The sequence below is a fragment of the Panthera leo genome, chromosome D3 (genome assembly GCF_018350215.1).
Source record: "Panthera leo isolate Ple1 chromosome D3, P.leo_Ple1_pat1.1, whole genome shotgun sequence".
Taxonomy (NCBI): Eukaryota; Metazoa; Chordata; class Mammalia; order Carnivora; family Felidae; genus Panthera; species Panthera leo.
Window position 1 is genome coordinate 10537223 of NC_056690.1, and position 24521 is coordinate 10561743.

The window sequence follows — 24521 nt, forward strand, 5'->3', positions numbered from 1 at the left end:
GGTTTCTCTGGGTCTCAAACCATTTCGGCAGGTTTGGCCTTCCGGCTCCGTTCCTGTGCTTTTCCCTGGCGAAGAACACCCAGGCTGTGGGACTCCCTTTCCAGCACCTTGGCAAGAAGCAGCAGGGAGCGGCTGGTCTGGGGATCCGCATGCTGGTCCCGGAGGTCAAACAGCTTCGGGGTGAGGATGGCAGGGGCAAAGAATCGCAGGAAGAGAAAGCCACTAATGGCCAGGTACTTCGCATCCTGCCGAGAGGAGCCACAGGTGAGAAGAGCCCCCCCAGAACCCACATCCCAGATGGGGAAACTGAGGCAAGGGCAAGTGGGATGGGAGATGGGCCGGGAGATCACACTGGTCCGCCAAGACGGCTTTTTCTCTCTGGACCTCAGCTTCCTCCCCTGGAAAGCAGAGGAACAATACCGACCCTCCACTGCAAGCCCCGTGCTAAGGGCCCAGCCCCGTGGAGGAAGCACCATCATCATTCCCCGCTCACGGATGAGGAAGCAGACATTCAGAGACTCCAAGTGACTTGCCCAAGGCCACACAGCTGGGAGTGGCAGGGCCGAGATTTGAACCCAGGCAGGATCTGAACACGCAGCTCTCCATCACACCCTCCGGCATTCGACCCCCGGTACTGTGTTGAGCGTCGGGACTGATCTGAACCAGCGACAGTCCTAGGGGGTAGGTGCTATTATCCCCATTTTGTGGATGAGGAAGCGGAGGCTCAGGAGAGAACCCGGTCTGGCTGGCCCCTCTGTGTGAGTCCCGGGCCTGGCCCACCCGCAGACAAGGCTGGTTCCTCCAGCTCCAGCAGAGAGAGGGCGTGCCTTTATCCTGGGTGCCTCTGGCTCTCCCCAGATCACTCCCCACCCACCTTTCACACTTGCCCAGCTGTATTTAGCCCAAAAATGTGCTCCGGTATTTATTTAGGGGTTGTATTCACACATGAGACAATACTCTCCCCGTCTCCTCTGCGCTGACGGTGAACCCTGCCTAAAGCTGGATGCCTGACACCGCCCGGAAGGGGGGTCTCTGCCCCCAGCCCCGCTCCTCTGGACCCCTGAGCTGCCCCCGAGGCCACCACCCCCTCAACTGCCATATTCCAGGGTAAGTTTAGTCTTCGAGATCAGCTCTTTGACTTCCTCCTTTCTTAAGGTGGAACGGGTGTCAGGGTGGCAGAGAAAGGGGTTCCCCTGGGTTTCCGTGACCCCATCCACCCTCATGGGCCTGAGGAAGTCCCTGCTCCGTGCCATGGCCTCCGCCCCTCCGTGGGAGCTAAGGACCGGGGGACACTTGGGTGTCACCGATACTGGGTTCCCCACAAGGGCCAGGCTGTCTGGCCTCCCGCTCCCCTTCCCTCCCCCCGTCACAGCTCTGTCCCACTTAGCACCTCCAGTCCAGGCGACAGCCTGGCAAAGTGGGGCGTAAATCAAGCGACCTCCCAGTTTGGAGGCCGAGAGCTCACTCCTCAGCGGAGGCTGAGAGGAGAAGGAAGGGACCCCCGCTGGGGAGACCAGAGGCCTAACTTTGAGTCCACCACCCTCGGCCAAGGCTCTTTAACCTCTCTGGGCCTCAGTTTCCCCATCTGTAAGCAGAGAGTGGGGAGAAGTATGGCATAATCAAGGGCTCTTAACTCAAGCTCTAGGGACTGGGCCGTTACCTCTCCAACATTTAGCAGGTCTTAGATTATTCGGCAGAGTGAACCCCCCGCCCCGCCCACATTTCCGTTACATCAGCGCTCCATTAAGAGCTGGCCTGATTTGATGTCATTTGTAAGTGAGGCCAACAGCCACCTTGGGAGGCACGCTGACCATTAAACCAGGGGAGCTCAAACTGGTAACCCACAGGCCAGGCCAGCCGCCAACGCGTAGTAACTGGCTCAAAGTTTTGTCATGTTGTTCTTGTTTTTAGGTGAACTGGAGTCAACCTTTTATTTTTTTTTTTTTGGGGGGGGGGTATCTTTTTATTTAATTTTTTTTAACGTTTATTTATTTTTGAGACAGGGAGAGACAGAGCATGAACAGGGGAGGGTCAGAGAGAGGGAGACACAGAATCGGAAGTAGGCTCCAGGCTCTGAGCGGTCAGCACAGAGCCCGACGCGGGGCTCGAACTCGCGGACCGCGAGATCGTGACCTGAGCCGAAGTCGGACGCTTAACCGACTGAGCCACCCAGGCGCCCCGGAGTCAACGTTTTAAAAATGAGCGACCTCACATAAAATCCAGAATGTTGGCTTTAGAAAATAACCCCTGGGGCACCTGGGTGGCTCAGTCGGTTGAGCACTCACTTTGGCTCAGGTCACGATCTCACGATCCAGGGGTTCGAGCCCCGCATCGGGCTCTGTGCTGACAGCTCGGAGCCTGGAGCCTGCTTTGGATCCTGGGTCTCCCTCTCGCTCTCTGCCCCTCCCCTGCTCGTGTTCTGTCTCTCTCTGTCTCAAAAATAAGATAGACATTTAAAAAAAAAAAGAAAAAAGGAAAGAAAGCAAACTCTGAAGAGCTGGCCATGCCGGGTCCCCATTCCCGCCTGGCAATAAGTGATTGAATTCTGCAGCTGCCCCCTTAAGACAAGCTATGGGGGCTCCAGTTTGCCACAGTCCCTACGACGCCCTAGTGCCTGCCCCACACCTTGACTGCTTCGTTCATTGATCTCACCTTCCTGAGGCCTGCAGCGCTCGCAACTTTTATATTAACATTGGCAAAGCAGTAACACATGCAGGGATTTATCTCTAGACCACTTGGGGCGTCTGCTACGAAGCGCCTACTGTGGGCCGACATGCCCTCTCTCTCTGTCTCTCTGACCGCTGAAGTTAAGAAGCACTTACTTTGTGCCAGATTCTATTATTTGGTGGTTTCGAGCAGATTCAGCAGCCAGGTGCCTGGATGGGTGTCTATCCCAGCAACACCCCTTCCTAGCCATTTGACTTAATCTCTCTGGGCCTCTGTTTCCTCCTCTGTAAAATGGGAGAACACTGGTACCCACCCCATAGGGTGGATGGGAAGGCGAGGTAAGGTAATGCGAGAGGAAGAGGAGGTCCCACCCAGGGTAAGGACTAGATACAGCATTCGCTGCTGCCATTATTATTATTATTATTATCATTATCATTATCATTATCATTATCATTTTCATTATTACTGCCCCTGGATCCCAGACCCACAGACCCAGATTCTGTCCCACCTCTGCCCCGCCTCTCTGTACGCCCCTGGACAAGCTACTGCCCCTCGCCAGCCTCAGTCTCCCCATCTGCTCCTTGGGAACGTGTGGCCCACCTCGTGCTCCGCCTGGGGGAAGCGCTCTCGCACGCGCTGGTGCAGCTGCTTGAAGGCGAGGCGCATGGCAGGCGGGCAGCGCCCCACGGAGCCCACAATGGCATCCACGATGGGCCCCAGGTAGCCCGTCAGCAGCCCCAGGCTGGCCTCCCTCACATGCTCCTCGGAGGGTGCGCCCTTGAAGGAGATTCTCCTGGGGAAACAGAGTGGCCGTGCCTCAGAGCCCAGCATCTGTCCGCTCAAAACCCTCCGCCAGCCCCCACCGAGCTCAGAGCACCCACCTTCCCCTCCCACCCCCATAACCTCCCCTCGCACCATTCGCACCCGGCTTCTTGTTGCTGCTTAAAAAACACGCTGAGCTCATTCCTGCCTCGGAGCCTTTGTACATGCTGTCCCCTCTGCCTGGGACACTCTTGTGCACACGTTTAGCTTCAGCGTGCCTGCCTCAAAGAGGCCATCCCTTCCCCGTCACACGTCATCACACACCCCGGTTCGGTGCCTTGTCAGTGTGGACATGCCGGACACCCGCTCCCACCTCAGGGTCTTTGCACGTGCTGTTCCCCCTGCCTGGGATACTCCCCCTCCGGATCTGTGCACGCCTCCCTCCCTCACCTCCTGCCAGTCTTTGCTGAAACGTCCCCTTCTCTGTGAGGCTTTCCCTGTGACCACCCTAGGGAATATTGCAAGCCTCTCCCCTGCTCCCGGCACTTCCCACGACGCTCCCCTGCTCTGTCTTCCTCCATTCCACCGATCACCTTCAATAACCTTCTTTAGTTGATTATGCACCTCCCCCTAGAAGACGGACTGGCATCCACTTCTTCCCCGCGGGGCATCAGCGTTCAGCCAGGGTCTGGCGCCTAGTAGGTTCTCGGCAGCTGTTTTTGCCGAGGGGGCGATGGGACAGCACTTATCCCCTTCCTTCTCGTCCCCGCACAGGTGTAGGGTCCGTCTCGCCCACCTCAGAGCCGGGATCTGAACCCGGGGGCTCAGCTTCGGAGGCCCGCCCGCGACCACTACCCCTTCCAGCCGGAGGAGCTCGGTGCTCACGGCTGAGGCTCTCGGCCCGAATGCAGGGCTCCCCAGCGGCCGGGCCAGAGGGAGGGGGAGGCGGTCGGCACAGACCCAGGCGGACAAGGGGGCTGTCAGAGGGTCGCGGTTCACCCCTCGGGCTTCGCTCACCTGGTGCGACCCAGGTCTATCTTGCAAGGGTCCAGCTCGATGTATCTCTTCTCCTCGAAGACGCGGTTAATCACGGGCTTCAAGACCTCGTGCAGGTAAGGCATGCCCACGAGCTGAGGGCAGGGGGCGCCGCGTGGGGCAGGGGCTGAGGATGAGGCTAAGCCGTGCCCATGAGCCAGGGGCGGGGGGGGGGCAGCACGCGGGGAGAGGCTCAGAGGGAGACTGAGGCAGGCCCAAGAGCGCGGGTGGGGGGGCGCTCTCCAGGTGCGACTCAGGGCAGGGCCAGGCACCAGCCACCAGCACCCCAGCTCGGCCACCCCAGCTCCGGGGTCCCGGGAAGCACTGGAAAAGGAGTCCCCTCGAAGGAGCCGCCGCTGGGCCCCGCCAGGCCTCTTGCTCACCTTCATAAACTGTTCCATTGACTTGGATGCCAGGGAGTTGGAGCGGAAGAGGGTGTTGGGGTCGGCTGGGAGGGCAGAGGGAAGTGTCCGCTGGGATCGGGGGCTGGATCCACCCCACCCCGCCCACCCAAGGAGGGAGTCATGACGTTCCCGCCTCAGGAACCAAGGAGAGCTGTACTATCAACTCCATGCACAGTAGAAGAGCCCAGAGTGGTTAGATGAGCTGCCTAAGGTCACGCAGCTCAAGAGCGGCAAAACCGGGGCCCGAACTGGGGACTGCGTCCCCACTGGCTGGCGGTGCACAGCGTAGGGACCCCCCGCATCCACACACATAGGAGCCCCTGACCTCGGCCTGAGGCTCCCCGTCTCTCCCTCAGAGACCTTGCGCCGGCCCCATCCTTGAGGAGTGACGTCTGGGGCTCATGCAGGCAACTCACTGGTCCGGGTCACCTCGCGCCGAGTGAGATAGTCCAGAAAGGGCCCGGCCAGGCCCTGGCCAAGAAAGAGCTTCACCAGGTTGGTGGCAAGGTCCTGGCGGCAGTCCCCTGAGGTCAGGTCCTCCAGCACGGCCAGGGGACTAGCGGCATCCTCCTGGGCAGGGACAGGAGGCAGGAGAGGTGGCCCAGGGCCCCGAGGGCAAAAGAGCCCAGGTAGGGATCTCCGAAGCAGGGAGAGGCCTCGGTGCCGGGCCCCGGGGGGGACTGAGGCACCCACCTCTGCCGGGCCCCGCACGGCCTCCGTGAGCAGCTCCGTGAGCGGCCGGTAGTTGTGGGAGGGCAGGATGCGGTCCTCGATGAGGCGCACCTTCAGCCGCAGGGCACCCAGCTGCCCCCTGACGGGGGTCAGGCCCCAGGGGTAAGAGCATCAGGCGGGTGTGCACAGGGGCAGATGGCCAGGATAGGCAGGGGCAAACACAGATATAAGGAGCATGGACGTTAGCCAAACAAGGCAGATGTGGGCAGGTGCGAACGGATAGTGACACGGAGAGAGAGGAAGGGACGGGTACAGTCAACGAAAACAGTGAGGCCACGGGGCGCCTGGTGGCTCAGTGGGTTGAGCACCTGACCCTTGCGTTCGGCTCAGGTCATGAGCTCACGGGTTCGCGAGTTTGGACCAGCCCCACCCCCGTTTCAGGCTCTGCGCTGACCAGCCTGCTGGGGACTCTCCCTCTCCCCCTGCCCCTCCTCTCCCCGCCTCCCCGCCTCAAAATAAATAAATACACTTAAAAAATTTTTTAAATAAAAACGGCGTGGCCAGTCCACAGTGTACAAGAACAGAAGATGTGGACAGGTGTGGAGGGACCCAGGGCTCCGAGCACACACCGACTGGTGGGGACCGACACGTTCACACGCAAACACGTGGATGGGTATACGGCGAACCCATCCGCACATACGAAACGCACGTTGCGAGACAGACACTTGTCAAATGGGTGAACGAAGGGACGTGGTGGCGGCTTGTGGGCGGACCGGGGCACCCGTGAGGACGTGCCCGCAAGCTGAAGACAGCACTCAACACGAGCTCAGCCTACATTTACCCAGAATCCTCCTCGGCTCTGGGGAAGGGCAGGAGACGGAACCAGCCACGGGGAGGGTTCTGCTGCAGGACCGGTGGGGGAAACTCCACCTGCAGGGGGGACACACAGACCTTCAGTTGAGCCCTGCCCGCCGAGGCCCAGGCCCCACCCAGCCCTAGAAGGGCTCGGGCTGCCCACCCAAGGAGGGGAGGCACAGCCTGGCAGGGGCCACCGCCTCTCCCCCACCATACCCTATCAGCGCAACGGCAGCCACGCTCCCTCCCCCAGTCCCAAATCATCAGCTCCTGCCAGGACCCTGAGGGCTTCCACGGGACCCTTAATTTACAGTTGGGGAAACTGAGGCTTGGAGAGACGGGGCGACTCGCCTGAGGTCACACAGCTGCCGGAGGCAACATACCTGGACCGAGAGCCTTTTCCGCTCTGTCTGGGGACACAAATCACATCTGCCAAGAGGCTTAAAGACAGCCCGGGAGGCCCCCCGAGCCCCACCCCCTCTCTCTTAAAATATTATAAAGATATAATTTGCACCCCATACAAGTTTTCGGTCCACTCACAGAGCTGTGCAACCATCATCACTAATTTCAGAACTTTTTCTATCAGCCGCCCCCCCCGAAAGCCTGTACCCATAGGCTTAGATGTCCCTCCCCAGCTCCCACCCCAGCCCCGGCTCCTGTAACCAGTGATCTACTTTCTTCTACGTCTCCTCCTCTGGACAGCTCACAGAAATGAAATCATAGAATCTGTGGGTTTATTGGCCTGGCTTCTTCCCCTTAGCATGTTTTCAAGATTCATCCACGAGGTCGCAGGGGCCAGTGTGCCCTTCCTTTTTATGGCTGGGCCCCAGTCCCTCGTAAGATACACCACGTTTGATTTATTCATTCACCTGGGGATGGACATTTGGGTTTTGCTTCCACACTTGGTTGTCATTAGCAAGCTTTTGTGTGGACAAATGCGTGCATTTCCCTTTGGTGCATACCTAGAAGTGGAACCGCCGGGGCATGTGACAACTGTCTTTAACCGTTTGAGGAATGGCCAGACTCTTTTCCAAAGCAGCTGCACCGTTGACATTCCCCCCTCCATGGCTGTGGGCAACCAAGCCTCCCTGTAACTTGCTCTAATCTCGTCTCCTTTGAAAAACTGTCAGCCCGGACTATATCCGCACTACCACCGAGAGGCAGGGACAATCGCGCTCATTTTACAGATGCGCAAACTGAGGCTCCAAGAGAAAGACCTTGAGCCCAGGGCTTCCAGGGGTAGGGGTTAAGGGCTGAGAGTGTGGTGTCAGAGAAACCTGAACTCAGGTCCCGGCTCTGCCATTTCTTACTCATGTGGCCTGGGGAAAGCCACTCAACTTCTCTGAATGACCCTCGGTTTCCCCATCTATGAAATGGAGACAATAGTCCCCACCTCATAGGGTGGCCGCTACCGGTACGGAAATTAGATTATGCTGGGGAAGTACTTACTTAGCACGCGGTCATCCTGGGTACTCTCACCCTAGAATGAGAATCTGGGCCTGCCCCGTGACCTTGGGCAGGTTCCTGCCCCTCGGAGAGCCTCAGTCTCCTCACCTGTACGGGAGCTGGGACTCCATCGCTCAGGCCTGGCCAAGGAGCCAGTCGAGACAGCTTTCACATCTATCCTTCCAGATCCCAGGATGCGCGGCCCCTTCCCCTCCCCTTCCCTCTTGGAGGCGGAGGGAAGCCAGGGTGTCGGGGGGGGGGGGGGGGGGGTTGCTTACCATGCCCAAGAAGTCGTTCTTGCCCACCATGTCCCAGTCCCAGAGCTCCACCCGCAGCGGGGCCGGGGCACCTGGCATCTCCTGAAGTTCCAGCACCTCATCCCAGTGTGGGAAGCGGGTCTTCTTAATGGTCTGGGGGAGGGGGAGTGAGGGAGGGCTGAGGAGGGCCCATCTTGAGGCCCGCCCCTCCCTGGACCCACACCCACACCACCACTCACTGAAGTCTCCAAGCTCTGACTGCCCCAGAACACACGTGCAAACGGGTCAGAGGTGCCGGTGATATCTCGGGGGGCCAGGTCCCTGGAGACAGATGAGGAAAGGGGTGAGGGCCGCAGGACCCCCAAGGGCAAACACCCAGGCTGGACCTTGGAAAAGGGGCTCAGGGCAGACCATTCAGATGCCTCTGGCTTGCAAGGCGATGAACTGCCCCCTTGTAGGGACCCAGCAAGGAACACCCCCCCATCCTGCCCTTCCAAACCCTTCCCGTTGACCAGGGCTACCCTGCGCCCCTATTTTCCAGATGAGGAAATGGAGGCGCCAAAAGGTCGAGTCCTGAACCACAAAGCCCCGGAGGTGAAGACGTCGTGGGAAGTGGGAAGGGAGCCTCAGTTTCCCTGGAGCCCCTGGATAGGAGACTGGATGCCAGGGTTCAAAGCCTGGCTCCGCCATTCATTGGCTGGGTGACACTGAGAAAAGTCAGTTCGCCTCCCTGAGCCTCACAGTCTCTTCATCTAGAAAATGGAAATAATGACAGACCAACCTCAGAGGGCCAAGGTCTAAATGACCTGAGTATATAAAAGGCTTAGCATAGCAGCTGGCAGGACGTGAGTGCTCTGCCCATTCATTCATTCACTCATTCATTCATTCATTCATTCAACAAATACTCATACCCACGCCTTGCCTAGGACCCAAGAAAAGGCACGGGGCAAGGATCGCCAGTCTCTGGTTGCCATGACAACCCCAAAGTCTCACCTCCGTCAGCTGCCCCAACCCCTCCTTACTGAGGCCCCCCAAATCCAGTGACAGCCCCCACCAGGGGCTGCTTGTTTCTTCCTGCTGCTCCTTTCCCACCCCTGCTTGGCATCCAGAGCCTTCCTTGGTCTCCTAGGAGCCGGCCCAGTTGCTAAGCGACAGCAATCAGTCCCTCTCCTGCTCGCAAGGATCCTGCACAGCCTTGTGGCTGGGGAGGAGGCCACTAGCACAAAGCAGATGAGGAGCCCCTGTCCCATGTCCAGCCCTCTTGTCTGTCCTCCGCCACCCTGGTACTCCATCCAGACCCAGGGAGCCCCAGCTGGAGACAGAAATCTGGAGGTGGTGGGAGAGGCACAGAGAGGGCAAGAAGAGGCTTCAAGGTCACACAGCAAACTAGAAATAGAGATCGTCCCCGACCTGAGCGAGGAGCGGTCCAAGAGGGAGGGTTGTGGGAGTAAGATGTGAAAACAAGGCAGAAAGGCAAGACGGGAGATGAGAGGGGAAAGGGGATGGCAGTATTTAAGGAAGCAAATGATGGGGGAGCTGAGGGAGAGAGAAGGGGATTGCAGGGTGACAAACAGGCAGCAAGGAAGATGGACATCCCATGAGCTGGCGCCCCTGGACAGTCATCTGTGGGTTTCGCCGGTCCCGCATCCGTCTTCTTTCTCCTGTTTCTTTGCGACAGGACCTCCCCTCTCTCGCTCCCAGCTCACATCAGTTAGGTAGGCTGACCTCTCCACTCCAGGGATGGGTGCGGGACTCAGGCCTGACCAATCCGAGTCCACGCCCTTGGTTCAGAGATAGGTACGTGCCCCAGATTTGGGCCAACAAACATCAGCCCCAGGACATCGGCTGGAAATGACAGGAGAAAGTCAGTTGGACCTGCCAAACTGGTAGGAGGCCCTGGGACTTGCTGGCCTCACCTTTGCTCGCCCACACCTGGAGAGAGACTCCCTGAGAACGAAGCTAACACAAAAGATAGCCGAGAAATCGGTGTCCGTAGATTCCTGTTGTCACTGTTTGAGCACCTGGATCCAGACATGCCTGAAGCCGCACGTCATTAATATAAACCAACCTGCTTAAGCTGGCGTGAATTGGGTATGTATCACTTACAATCCTATTCACGCACACCCTGGCCAGCCTGAGTACCTGGCCTTTGGTTGCTAGTCGCTGGGGACCCAGCAAGGATTTTGCCTGTGCTCTGACCCCAGGAACTGGCCAACCTGGCGACCCTGGGGCTGTCTGCCCACAAGGGATCCTGGTCGTGAGCCCTGGGGTCGTCACCCCAGGAGTGAGGTGGTCTCAAAAGCCAAGATGGCTGGGGGGACTCTCCGGCAAATTCTTGCTCATTCTCAGACCAGTCCCACCCCATCCCCTATCGCGACCGTACCTGGCCTGAAGCACGTGACATCGAAGACAACGGCCCCGCGCGTTCTCCAGCATCTGAACATCCAAGCAGACCTCACCCTGCACCTCTGCGTCCGGGTCCACACGGCTCAGGTTGATCCAGCTGTCAATTCCTGGAGGGCACAGGCGCTAACATTTACTAAGCACCTGCCAGGTTCTGGCATTGTATCAACTTAAAAGTTCAATTAACATGAAACATGGGGAGGGGCGCCTGGGTGGCTCAGTCGGTTAAGCGTCCGACTTTGGCTCAGGTCATGATCTCGCAGTTCATGAGTTCGAGCCCCACACGTCGGGCTCTGTGCTGACAGCTTGGAGCCTGGAGCCTGCTTTGCATTCTGTGTCTCCCTCTCTCTCTGTTGCCCCCCATCTTGCTCTCTGTCTCTGTCTCTCAAAAATAAACATTAAAAAAAACCTCATGAAATATATATTAAGCCATGGGTTTCTCATGTTCGCCTTCTGATGTAGGTACTGTAATTATCCACACTTCCAGAGAAGGAAAGTGAGGCACAGCGAACGAAGAGCTTTGCCCATGATCTCACAACTGGTAAGGGACAGAGCTAGGATTTGAATGCGAGCAGTAAAGTTCAATGCCATTAACCATGTACTATCACACTCTTCACCCTGGTGTACGAAAGCCTCCGTCATTTAATCCCAACATACTCTCCCCTCCAAAAAACCTTGGGCATTCCTACCTCTCAGCCCCCGTCCAGGCAACTCCCTGCCAGAATCAGTCAAGTCAATTTCAACCTCCCTCCCTGTCTCTCTTTTCTCTCAACGCTTTGAAGAGATCAGCTACCGACTTCTAGCTTCCCTTGTACTTATTGGGAAGTCATTTCAGCCTGATAACTGATTTTGTGTAAATGGGCTACCTTTTCTCTTTGGTTTTAAGGACTATGTATTTGATGGTCTGCAATTTCACCACATATGTACGTAAGGACGGTTTTGTGTGTGTGTGTTGTTGTTGTTGTTGTTGTTTTTCGTCCTGCTTAGTGCAGGTCATGCCATTGCTACGTACAGAATCATGTCCTTCCTTGCATTCTGGAAAATTCCAGGTCATCATTTTCTTTTAATCGCTTCCGCTCCCCAACTTTTTCCATTCTTTCCTCATAGGACTTCAATTAAAATGGACGTCAGACCTTGTCCACAATTTTCTAGGTCTCTGAGCTTCTCTTTTGTATTTTCCTCCTTGTTTCCCTGGGCTAAAGTCTCAATCATTTCTTCAGATCTCTCTTCCAGCTCACTAATTCTCCCTTCAGCTCTGGCTCTGTTGTTGAACTCGGCCACTCAGTTTTAAATTTCAATGGCTACTCCTTATCTCCAAAACTTTGATCTAGTTCTTTTCCAATCAACTTTTAAAAATGTTTATTTTATTTATTTTGAGAGAGAGAGAGAGCACAGGCAGGCAAGGGGCAGAGAGAGAGAGAATGAGAATCCCAAGCAGGCTCTGCAGAAGCAGCACAGAGCCCAACGTGGGGCTCAATCTCACAAACAGCGAGATCGTGACCTGAGCCAAAATCAAGAGCCAGACAGTCAACCGACTGAGCCACCCAGGTGTCCCTATCTTTTTAATGTATTGCTTTCATTTAATATGATTATTGCTGGCCCTTTCTGGTGGTTGCCTTTTTTCATTTATTTAAATATTTTATTCCTTTTCGTTCTTGCTATTGTGTTTTTATTTTATTTTAGAGCAAAAGAGAGAGAGAGAGAGCACAAGTGGGGGAGAAGGACAGAGGGAGAGAGAGAGAGAGAGAGAGAGAGAGAGAGAGAGAGAGAGAGAGAGAGAATCCCAAGCAAGCTCCACACTCAGCTTGGAGCTTAACACAGGACTCAATCCCACAACCCTGGGATCATGACCTGAGCAGAAATCCAGAGTTGGACATTCAACCAGCCGAGGCACCCAGGTGCCCCTAAATATCTTATTCCTTTAAAAATTTTGTGTATCATAATTGCAAAATCTAAAGCCCTTGTGGGTTCCAATCCGGTAGTTACTGTTTCTGCTGACATTTGCTCATGGTGGCCCACTGCCTTGTGTGTGCGGTGACCTCTGACTGCAAAGTCATGTCTGTTGGAGCTCACTCTGGGACACTTTAAGGGCCTCAATCAAATGGGAACATTTCAGGGTCGGTCACATCTGCCGCATCCCCGGTCCAAGATTCAGTCTCTCTGTTGACTCTAGATGTGATGCCGACATTCACTTCCAGAGGAATCTTTCCTTACCACCTCCCTGCTTGTTGTTCCCCACTCCCTGTCAGGTTTTAGCTCCTGGTTGGGGTGGGGGAGAGTGGAGAATGGTGAGACTTTTTCCTTCTTTCAGGACGTCCCTATTATGCTGCAGGAGGATCCAATGCCCCATGCTGCTAGAAATGGAAGTTCCACCTCACCTCTCTCTAGCTTCACTGCTACCCCCAAATCCAGGATGCCATCAACTTCCTCTCGCTGGAGTACTGCAACAGACTCCTGATTGATCTCCCACATGTACTCCTGTCCCACTGGGATCCAATATCCACAAAGCAGCACAGAGATCTTGTGAAAATGTATCTAATCTCTCCCGTCACTCCGCCCTCTGATAATACGGCTCCAGTCTCCTCACTGTCTTGCTCAAGGACCATCCGTGGCTCCCCAGTGCCGCCAGAAGAAAGTCTAGACTCTGGCCTGGCACCTTCAGCCCCCTCCAGTCAAGACCCACCAAGTACTCCATCTGGCCCGGCCCCAGGAGAGAATCTATAGACACACCTTAGTGCCTTTGCCAAAGCACCTTTAAGCAATAACTCATTCCCGGGGTGCCCGGGTGGCTCAGTCGGTTAAATGTCTGACTTCGGCTCAGGTCGTGATCTCACAGTTCATGGGTTCCAGCCCCGTGTGGGGCTCTGTGCTGACAGCTGGGAGCCTGCTTCGGATTCTGTGTCTCCCTCTCTCTCTGCTCCTCCCCCACTCATGCTCTGTCTCTCTCTCGAAAATAAATAAACATTAAAAACAAGAAATAACTCATTCCCCTTCATCCAGGAAAGCTTCCTTGACTACACTAGCCTTCACTGCCCTCTTATCCTCATCCACGGTCAAGCCGGTGATGTTCCACATGCCTCCACCCCTACATTTCTGTCCTGTTTAAAAAAAATAAAAAGCACCCACATGCAGACGCATGGCCCGTTTCCCTTGCTTTTCTTGCCCCTTGTTCTGCGTGAATGTGTTTTGTGTTTCTATCTGGCCCATAAGCTCCTTGAAGCTTGGCCTCGTACTTCGATCATCTAACGCCACCCTCTTGGGTGGATGTTTGGGGCACAGTGGGTACGGCTCAGCAGACAGGTTGAAAACACAGACTTTGGAAGCAGGCACAGCCTGGACTCAACTCCCACCGCTGCAACTTCTAGGAGGGGCAAGGGCCCTCCTCACCTCTGCAAACCTAATTTCCCAGCAGCCATATATTCGAGATCATTCTAGTGCACACTTCACTTGGTTTTGTGAGGACTAAATACAATGTTCTTAGCATCATGCCTGGCACAGAGTACACCCTCAATTAATAGGAGCCGTGATCAGCACATAGGTTTTCAACGAATCCCCACTGATGAAAAAAAGACATTATTCAATTATTGATATTGAGACAACTAGTAGTCGCCTAGATAAAAAGTAATAAAGCTCAATCCCTCTCCATACCTTGAATCTGGGTAAGTTCCAAATAGATCAAAGACTTGAATGTAAAAAAGGAAAACACATTACTGCTAGAAGGGATCATGTAAAAAATATTATCTAACCTTAGATTTGGGAAGGCCTTTTTAGGGGTCACAGAAAATCAAGGGCCAAAAAAAAAAAAAGACGAAGTTAACTAGAGAAAAAGAAACACATTTTATAGATAGATAGAAATGATAAGCAAAAAGGTAAGTGACAAAGGGAGAAACACATGTTTGCAGCTACTATGGCAAAGAGTTAAATTTGCCTAATATGTAAAGAGCTCCTAGACATCAATAAGAAAAACCAAACAACCCAGTGTGGGGCAGGGGGGAAATGCACATACAATATAAATAACTGACAAACAAAAAAGGAAATAAAGTGACTCTTAAATATGTAAAGAGGCTTTCAGTCTCAATCACAGAGAACTACAAAATAACCTACATGAAGAGGAAATTTTTTTACCTATCAGATACAAGACCAGAAGTTTGGTAATCGTTGGCAAAGGTACAGGGTGGGCAACTTGTTACCTCCTCCATAGAAGGTAACTTAGCAATAACTCTCAGATGTGCTCATGGGGGTACTCTATGACCCAGCAAATGCACTTCTGGGAATTTATCAGACTGATCGATACAACTCGCGCATGGGTGAAGTCGTCTTTGTACAAGGCTGTTCGTTGCGGCATCGTTTGAACTAGGGAGAGATACTGAACAACCCAAGTGCCACCCAACAAGGAACCAGCCAAAGAAATGATGGTGCGTCCACACAGCAGAGTGCCGTGAAGTCAAAGACCAAAGAATGTGGAGGCTCTTAGGGCACCGATACGGAAAGATCTCCCAGGTACGTGGTGAATGAAAGGCAAAATGCGGTACAGTGAAAATAACAGGACACCACTCCTGAGCAGAGAACAAAACACACACAGTGCGGGCTCAGGAGCACAAGACTGGCCAGTCTCGGTTCAAATCCTGGACGTCCCACTGAATAACTCTGTGATCCTGGGCAAGCCCCATAACCCATCCCCTGTGCCTCAGTATGTCCACCTACGGAGTGGGCACAATGAGAGTACCTACCTCACGGGGTTATTGCAATAATTAAATGAGCTGATTCCTGTAAGAGCACTTGGAAAGTGTTCAGCACACAGCACTCAATAAATAAACTAAATTAAATTAAAAAAAAAATCATCAACTGAAATAACTCTCCACTGAAGGCCCCGTGCCTCCCTGCGCCTCTGGCTACGCGCTTGCAAATACCCCCCCACCCCCGCCCCGCCAAGGCACGACCACCCCTAGGCCCTCCGCCCGGCTGAAGCCTGCTGCCCTCGCCCACCTCGGGGGTCAGCCGCAATCGCGTCCCTGCTCAGCGAGATCTTGCCGATGACGTCATCATGCCTGTGGCAAGGTAGGCAAGGTGAGGGTCCACGTCATCAAGTCGCGGGCCCAGGCATCGAGGGCTGGCGGGTGGGTACGTTGCTTCGGGGCAGCCCACCCTCCCTCCGGTACCCGAGCCGCGGTCCCCAGCACACACACCCCACCGTGTCCTCGTCCAGCACATAGAAGGCCAGATGGTGGAAATCCAGGGGCAGGTGGATGGTGTATTCCTCTCCCCAGAAGGGGCTCAGGCTCCTCCACACGGTCGCTGTCCTGCAACAGAGGGCACAGGGGCTGGGGACCCGTGGGCCACATAGGTGCAGACACCTGGGGACCCAAACACACACACACACACACACACTCCCACAAGGGTACACACTAAAAGAGACACTCACGGATCACCAAGGAAGCCTGAGACACATCCCCACATACACAGATACACATGTGCATCCTCAAGGTTTTCTAGAAAGACACATCTTTGTGTTCCTACCTACAGACACATGCAGATACACACGCAGGAACACAGACACGTTCACACAGATGCCCAGACACACACTCACACACGGGCGGTGAGAGAGGGCAGAGACACGCACGCGGAACCCCACAAACGCGACGACACGCGCAATTCCACTCATTCACTCGTGCGTTCACTCCACGAACACCCTGTGTGTCAAGCCTCGTGGGCTGCGGAGAATCAGAGGGAGAGGTGCCAAGGTTGCTGCCCCCACAGAGCCCCCTTCAGTGGACGGGTGCTCTCTCCTGAGCTCTTATGACACAGTGAGAGGAGTCCCGTGATCGGGGTTGGCTCAGGGGCGCCTGGCTGGGGCTGGGGGGTGTGGACACAAGAGCCAGAAAGGGCTTCCTGCAGGAGCTAGTCAGGCAAAAAGGGGGAAGAGAAGAGGAGGACAAGATGGCTGAGACAGCACGTGCAAAAGCCCTGAGGCAGGAATGAGCTCGGTGAGACCGAGGAACAGGAAGGTGCTGGACGGGAAACGGGGAAGAGTGAGGGGCCAAGAGACCACGAAGTCAGCAGGGGCCAGAGCACTCAGGGAGCAAGAGGGGAGCCCCAGGAGGGTTAGGGACCAAGACAAGCCCAGAAACAGACAGGCACGTGGAGCATCTTGACCCTGACCCCCCTGCAGAAGCACTTCCCTTTACCCAGCAGGGAACAGGGAGCCTACTTTGCCCAGTGAAGACACATCCGAATCGACGGCTGCGAGAGTTGGTCACATGCCTGCCGCTCCTTCCTTCCCTTTCCCCACACCCTTCCCCAGCAAAGAGCGTGGACACGCACACACGCACGCACACGCAGATGCACGCTCTGCCCTCGGCTCCAGGCCAGGGCACCGCCACCAGAGGGACCCTTCTTCCCAAACACCCTCGTCCCCCTGCCCGGGCCTTTTCCCGGCTGGAAGTCCCTCTTCAGAGCCCAGGGACGGGGAGACAGCACAGAAAATCTGCGTGTGGGTCTGGGGGCAGCATCACAGCATGTGGTGAGGGGGCAGCACAAGCAGAGAGAGAACAATGGGGGGGGTCAGCTGGGGTGCCGCAGGCTGACCCTCCTCCGCGCGGGCTCCCCGCCCCCAGCCCATCTGGACCGTAACTGACATCAGAAGCATCCTGAATCCTGCCGTCTCCATAGGAACCCCGGCCTCAGCCACCCACCCGGGCCTGCAGGGGCTGAGAGATGTCCCTCGGCCTGTGGGGGTGGGAGCCAACTATGGCCCAGCCCCCATGTCCCTCCACCCCCACCCAAAACTCACCTGCATCCAACACCCTCACATCCTCACAAATGTTCACAACGGCGCCCGTGTACCCAAACAGACGGGCACCGGTGCTCACGGGTATATGCAGGGCAGCCCCCCAACCCCCCCCACACCCCTGGGGACATGTACGTGTGGCCACAGGCATTCACGTCCAGCCCTCCAACACCCCCGTGCACACTCACAAGCAGGCCCAGCTGGGCATGCACACACACACACGCACACACACACACACACACACACACACACACACCGGTGCCCGCAGCACCCAGCAGGCCTGGAACCAGCCAGCCCGGCCAAGCGTGAGATGCCCGCCTCCGGGGAGGCCACAATGGGAGGCACAGGCCGCCAGCCGCTGAGTCAGCCCCGGGACGCCGGCATGGACATCGTCAGGTCCAGGGGGAAGGTGTCGGCCCGTCGGTGGGGCAGGACGGGGAGGGGAGCTGTCTGTCCCCAGAGGGGCCCAAGCACAAAGCACCCTCCGTCAGCCCCGCGTGTCCACCCTCGGGGTAAGCACTGCCCTCCCCCAGCTCCTGTTCAACGTGACCTCTTGTGCCTGGACTCCCCAGGTCTAGAAGGAGTTCCTCCTCCGTCCCCTGCCCTGTGGCTCCCTCCCCGGGTCTGGCCCCTCCACTCCTCACCTGGCCACCACCTCGTCATCCACCTTCACGAGGCAGTAGGGGTCACTGCTCCCAGACCTGCAGGAGAAGGGGGTTCGGGAAGGAGGTTGAGAGGGCAGCCATGAGCGGGGGTCCCGATCCACCTTCATTATACATACAGAGGGCAGCAACTGCCGGCCAGAGAGGGGAGGGGACTGGCCCAGGGTCACACGGCAGGTCCAGCTAAGAAGGCAGGGGCCCGGCAGGCGATGTCCTGGGTGCACAGCCTACCTGCTGCCTGCCTGAGTCACCATGCACGGGCTCTCTGGGCTTCCACTCACAGAAATGGAACACTGAGGCATGAGGCCAGAAAGTTCCCAGCGCTGATCTCAGGAGGCCCGGAGCTGTGGCTGGGCTGGCGGGGGGGGGGTGGGGGGGGTAGGGGCATCCGGGCTTACCACCCACTAGCTGCGGAACCCCATGGGTGCCGCTTTTTCCACTCTCTAATGTTAACACACACCTCCTGGGGCAGTTGGAGGGACTAAAGGAGATAATGCGCGGTGAGATGCATCACGGGCTGACCCCCGAGCTCTCCCCCAGGAGCCTTAACGCCACCCTCTGGGGGAGGCACTGCGCTCCCCAGCTTTTCATTTCCACGAGGCTTACGCCGGGGAGAGGACTCCCAACACTCAGCCTTCAGTGGGGATGGGCCTCTGCTGGCATAGACCAGGGCACCCAGATCTCAAAGCCCAACCAATAGCACAGATATGCTGCAGCCCCTTGAGTTGCCATGAGCCAACCAACACCCGCTCTATCCCCCCTTCATAATAAGAGTTAGCAGCCACATCCCAAGCTGTCCACTAGGGCCCTCATCTCCCCTCTGTCTCATTGCACAGGCCTCCTTTGCCTTCCACCAAGCTCAGTCGGACCTCAGGGCCTTTGCACTTGCTGTCGATGTCTGCTTAAGACACTCTGTCCCCGATCTGGTCATGGCTGGCTCTGTCCTGTCATTCAAACTCCACCCCAAAGTCCCTGATCACCTCTGTCCTTTGTAAAATTGATCTCTGATCCCTCTAGCCCCTGAAGGCATCTTGCTCCCCCGTTTCTCTATTTAGTATCTGTCCCCCGCCAAACTTCTGAACTGTGAGCTCTTTGGAGGAGGACATGTATCCTCTTTCCCACTATCCTCCGCCTGAGTCAGGATTCAAACCCGGGTCGATGGGGCTCAGCACACATGCTCTTAACCGATGACATCTCCACCCCACCTCACAATCCTTTCCCCAGGTGGCCCCCTCTCTTGATGTCCCAGCCCCCACCCTCTCTCCCTGCCACCCCCAACCAGCTCAGCACGTCGCTAATCCACAAATACCACAGGGTTTCAGAGAAGGGGATGTCGGCCACCAGGAGCCAGCCTGAGCCTTATCTGCTGGATGAATCCTTCCCTGTGCCTCAGTTTCCTCTCCGGACTCCTTCTCTTAACTCCCTCTGTGTGGGTGCTCCAGTGCCTGCATTTCCCTATCTGGCCTCTATCCCTGAACACCTCAGATTGGGTGGTGGCCTGTGTCCCGGCATTCTTTCCTGGGTTCTACTTCCGAACCCCCTTCCGAGCAGCGCCCCGGGCCTCAGTCTCCCCTTCTGAATCTATCTCAAAGGCACTGGGTTCGAGCCTCAGTTTCCCGACCTGGTTCTACCGCCCTGGATGCCTGTGGCTGGGTTAACCCCTGTATCTCAGTTCTCTCCCTGGGTTCTCTATCCTCGAGCTGCTTTTAAGTGGAGTCCCCTTCCTCAGTTTCCCCAACCGCAGACTCGGAGGAAGATTGGCTGGGATCCCAGGACCAAAGAGCCGGGAGACACGCCCCCTTCTGTCAACCAGACATGACCCTGGGGCCCCTTCTGGGAGCCAGGCTCGCACGTCAGCTCCACAGCTCTGACGCACAAGGGCCTTATCAGGCTCCCATCAGGTAGGAGGCGGCAGTGGCAGGAGGCTGCCCCTCGACCCTCAATCTCTCCAGACCCTTGGCCTCTCCCGTGGCCCCTGCCCCGACCCAAGTGTGGGAAAGAAGTCCTCTCAGCCATTGCCTGCCCAGTTTGGTTTATACGTGGGAGCGGTCAGGGCTCAGATCCAGCTGTGTGACCTTGGGCAAGAGACTTTGCCTCTCTGGACCTCAGTTTCCCCATTTATAAATGGAATTGCTAACAGGACCTACAGAAAATGTTAAGTGCAGAACCTGGCCCGGAGGAAGCCTCATAGTTGCTATCAGTAATAATGGTAACACCCAAGGGCGCCTCGCGGCTCAGTCCGTTGGGCGGTTGAGCGTCCGATTTCGGCTCAGGTCACGATCTCGCGGTTCGTGGGTTCGAGCCCCGCGTCGGGATCTGTGCTGACAGCTCGGAGCCGGGAGCCCGCTTCGGATTCTGTGTCTCCCTCTCCCTCTGCCCCTCCCCCACTTGTGCTCGCTGTCTCTCTTAAAAATAAGTAAACTTTAAAAAATAATAGTAATACTCAAGAATTATCAGTTGAGGCCTCTCCAGAGTCAGGTTGCATGCTGCCCTCAAACCTGACGAGGCTTCAGGAAGAGTCTGGGCCCTTTCTCTTAGAGACGAGAGAGAACACATCCCACCTAAGCGTCTCCGTGGGCTTGGAGATCCCAGCATGCTCTGAAGAGAACCTCTCTGACGAAGGGAGTCAACGGCCAGGGAAACTGAGGCAGGGTGGCTGGATCCCCAATGAGGGCTTAGTGACTCCTTCCCCCCCTTGCTCTGGGGCTCACCTTGGCCCGGGAACTTGGGGAAGGAGGCGTGGCCGAGAGATGTAGGAACCAGGTATGAGTCAACTTCCTCCGCAGGAAAGGCAGAAGGAGCCCCACGAGGCACGTCCAGGGGCCAGGGCGGTGCCCCCCACTCCCTCATGGCCCTCGTTCAGGACTGTGAGATGGACGCCTGGTTTCTGGAGGGGCCCCCCTCAGCCCTTCAGCAGTTTCCAGGCCCCCACTCTAGCCCCGCTGCCCCCACAGTTCCAGAATCTCATTCTCGGAGGCTCTGAGAGGGTGTCCCAGAAAGAGGGAAGCAGGGGCTTGTCCAGATGCTGCGTTCACACAGCGAGCGCTCTGCTTCTATGTCAGGTGCATGTTTATTTGGGGTGGCTGATGAGGATGAGGGGAAGTTACAACTGTTCTAAGCAGCCCAGTGTTGGGGAGGGGCGAGGTTCGCGAAATCAAAGGCAGGATACTCCCCACTGGGGACCCACAGCTGGGGGAGTCAGGGCATCGCTAAGCCCCAACCTCAACTTGGGCAAAGCCTCGGAATCCAGATCTCGGCTCACCTTGGCCACGGGAGACATCCTAACAGGTTCCCCACCCCCACGGCTGCATGGGGCTGGGCGCCTCCTGGCCAGAGCTCCTATGCCCTGGTGGGAAATGGAGACCCAACAGGAACACGGTTCAAGGTCACACAGTTGATATCCTGCCAAGGATCCCACACCTGTCCAGGTGCTGACACCTCAGAGCCCCTTCTGGGCTCCAGGCCAAGCAGGAGGGGGACCCCTCCTGCCGTTCTGCTGATTTGGCAACTGCTGACTCAGCCCTGGAGGAAGCATAGCCAAGGACCGGTACTAAGGGGAGCCCAAGGGTCTTCCTGCCCCATCACACCTGGCTGGGGAGGGGGCTCCCGGGAGGGGGTGCCCCCTCCAGCCGCTCAGCATCCAGGGAACTCCTAGCTGGGGAGCTCAGGGCTCCGGGTTAAGAGGACCCCAGCTTCCCTCAGGCCTGATTGATGGGCCACCTGATACCACCAGATGCGAACAGAAGAATGCTGAGGCCACCCAGCCCTCTGGGCCTCCTTCCCAGGTTTCCTTTGATAGGCACCCACCCAGGCCTGGAGAAGCCCCACCTCCCGCACCTGCCGGCACTAAGGAAGAGACCCTCCCCCAACCCCCCCGCTCCAATAGCACATCCCAGGAACAAAGACATCCCTCTTCCTGGGGGCAGGGTGGGGCGTCTGCTAAGTCTGGTCACCCCCTCCCACTAGGACAGCGCTGGCCATGGGGCCTCTCGCCCCGTGAAGGCGGATCTGCCCCAACACTGTGTCTTAGACAAGAAGCCCCTGCCCACGTCACCGACCCTCCCTGGCATGCGGAACGGGTGCCCCCCCGCCCCATCCCATGTCCGGTGCGCCCCTCACCCGTGACCCGCCCCAGGGTACTCACACGTCCTTGGCAGGCAGCGCCCGGCCCTCCACCACGCGGACGTTCAGGGAGCTGCTCTTGGCCATGGCGCCCAGCCCCAAACTTTACGGGCAGAAGGGTGCCCAGGCGCCGAGGCTGGACCGCGGAGGGGGCGTCTACATGTCAGCAGCTGCGAGCCTGGCGCCCTGTCTCGGGGACCCAGCGCCGCCTGTCCGAGACGCGGGTAGCTGGGGGGGGGGAGGTTTCCGAGGGAGAAGAATAGGTGTCCGGGGAGGGGGCGCCCCTCGGACTCTACAGGTAGGAGCTGTGCGCGGAGGAGACAGAGCGCGCAGGGGCCACCGGCGGCTCTCGCCTCGTAGGCTGGAGCTCCGGGAGGGCGGGCAGGGGGCGGAGGGGCAGCCCAGGGCCCTCCCCCCAATCCCGCCTCCCGCGTGTCCCCCGCCCGTCCCCGGGCCCCCTCGCGCGCCCTCTGCCGGAGCCCCAGCCAAGCGCGCCCGAGCGCACCGGCGGCGGAGACCAGGGCGCGCGGAGGCTGGGACCGCCAGGTGGGGGGCGGCCCACGGCCACGGCGGGCGTGGCCGCTGGCTCGCGGTGAGTTGGCATGGGGCCCAGAAGACACAGTAGGTCCCCTGCCTGCCCTCCCTCCGACACACTCGCACCTCCCCGGCCCTTCCTTGCCGACCATCCCGGCGCCACCTCCTGGATCGCACCTCCGTGTCCTGTCCGGGAGCAGTACCCGCGGTCGGCGGGAGGCGTCGCTAGAGAGGGAGTCGCACATTCCCGGGGCGGGGGGGGGGGGGGGGGGGGGTCCGTTCAGAGTCAAGGGAGGGGCCTCGAACATCCCCTTCCCTGTCGTTTAGTTTCCAATTAAACCCAGGCTGTGCGAGCGGCAGCTCCCACGTCACGGGCTGGCACTGCGGGGGAGGCAGCCGCGGCCGGAGGGGGAGGGGAGGCCTGAAGATAACAACCACGACAGCGGTGACAAGTCGTCCCCAATCGTTGGAACACTTACTGTGCGCCAGGCGCTGTTCTAAGCGGTTTGCAGGCAGTCTGTCGTCGTCGTCCGTCCCCGTGATGATTCCACGCACTGAGTACCGTTGCCCCGTTGCCCCCATTTTATGGATAAAGAAACAGGTTAGAGGGATGAGACGGCCCATGAAGGCGTCGGTCAGTAATCGGTTTGCCTTCCTGGGTTTGAAGCCTGACTCAACCACTTGGTAGCCGTGACGCTGAGCAAGTCACTTAGCCTCTCTGTGCCTCGGTCTGGTTTCCTCATCTGCTCCGTGGGAATAACATAGAACTTGGCTCCCAGAGCCTTGCGAGAATTAGGTGAGATAAAGCACCTGTGGAAGCAGCAGACACAGGTCTCAAAACAGTAAGGGGCGCATCCGGAAGGGGCTTGCTGTCGTTATTCTTGTCCTCTGGGGCATGACTCAAACATCAGCCCTCCTAGGAAGACTTCCAAGATGCCCTACCACCCCAGACACAGGCTTTCTTCTTTTCTCCGCTCCTCAGCTTCAGGTTGGTACATTTTTCAAGTCTTAAAACTTGCAGTTTGAAAAGCACATTTGAAACAATGTGACAGGAAGAGCCTGTCCCGGGGCAGCGCCTGACACACACCGTTTCTCACCCCCCCCCCAATTCTCCCCCCACCTCCCCCCACCAGGAGTTTGTTGTTTACCCGCCTAAGGGTTCTTGGAAGAGCTGGCACCAGGCCTGACTCACTTGGGTCAGCCCAGGGCTGGGCACCAATGGGAAGGCCCCCACGGAATGACTGCAGCAGCCAACGCCCAGACCGGTGGGACCAGGGGAGCCCTGCCCGGCCACCGGAGTAGCCATCAGCCTCCCAAGCTCCCTCCTTGACTTCCCACCCACGACTCCAGCCGGGCTGGTAAGGGATTCAGATCCCTGGAGTTCTCCCCCCACCAGCTGGCCACGATCTGCTGAGTCCTGCAACCTCCAAAGACAGGTCCTCAGTTACCCCATCTGGGATGTGGGTCTAGTCGGGCTTAGAAGTATTGCAACATCCTACAGCGGGGTACGAGAGGTGATCCAGGGTTGGGTCCAGAGCAGTAGTAGCCCCAGGGGAATGTTAAACACCCACCCTCCCCACTCTTGAGCCTTACCAGTCACCCCCGATCCTCACCAGGGGAAACCGGTACGTGCTTCGTGAGACCTATTTCCCACCCCCACCTAGGGGGGGAGCTTTTGGCTAACGCTTTTTCTTCTGAGACCCTGCAGAGATCTCAAACAGGCTATCCAGCCCCCAGGGACCCCTGATGGAACCTGAGGGACCTAGTCCTGGGCCACCTGGGATGCCAGCCAAACTGCCACCAGCCATCTCGGCCAGTCTTCCGGAGCCGAGCAGGAAGTCACATTCCCGAACACCCCTCCCCAGGCCCCCAGGGGGGTTATGAAGGTTACGGACTATGCCAGCCAGGCCGCCAG

General features: G+C 57.4%; 1 protein-coding gene across 3 annotated transcripts in view; it reads right to left on the reverse strand.

Annotated features, from left to right (window-relative positions):
- RASAL1 (RAS protein activator like 1) overlaps nt 1-23666 on the reverse strand; it is a 30356-nt gene extending 6690 nt beyond the window's left edge. The window contains exons 1-15 of one of the 3 annotated variants that reach the window (XM_042910140.1): nt 23086-23666; nt 22095-22300; nt 17933-17989; nt 15688-15801; nt 15488-15549; nt 10482-10611; nt 8338-8419; nt 8120-8251; nt 6382-6470; nt 5562-5679; nt 5285-5438; nt 4848-4912; nt 4447-4559; nt 3268-3460; nt 108-245 (exon numbers count right to left, since the gene is read on the reverse strand). In XM_042910140.1, coding sequence (XP_042766074.1) covers nt 108-245; nt 3268-3460; nt 4447-4559; nt 4848-4912; nt 5285-5438; nt 5562-5679; nt 6382-6470; nt 8120-8251; nt 8338-8419; nt 10482-10611; nt 15488-15549; nt 15688-15801; nt 17933-17989; nt 22095-22159 — 1512 coding nt within the window. In that variant the 5' untranslated portion in view covers nt 22160-22300; nt 23086-23666. Of the gene's footprint in view, nt 1-107; nt 246-3267; nt 3461-4446; nt 4560-4847; nt 4913-5284; nt 5439-5561; nt 5680-6381; nt 6471-8119; nt 8252-8337; nt 8420-10481; nt 10612-15487; nt 15550-15687; nt 15802-17932; nt 17990-22094; nt 22439-23085 lie in introns of those variants that run through there. The other 2 variants (XR_006195149.1, XM_042910141.1) reach the window with 2 other exon arrangements.
- Nucleotides 23667-24521: the final 855 nt, after the last annotated feature.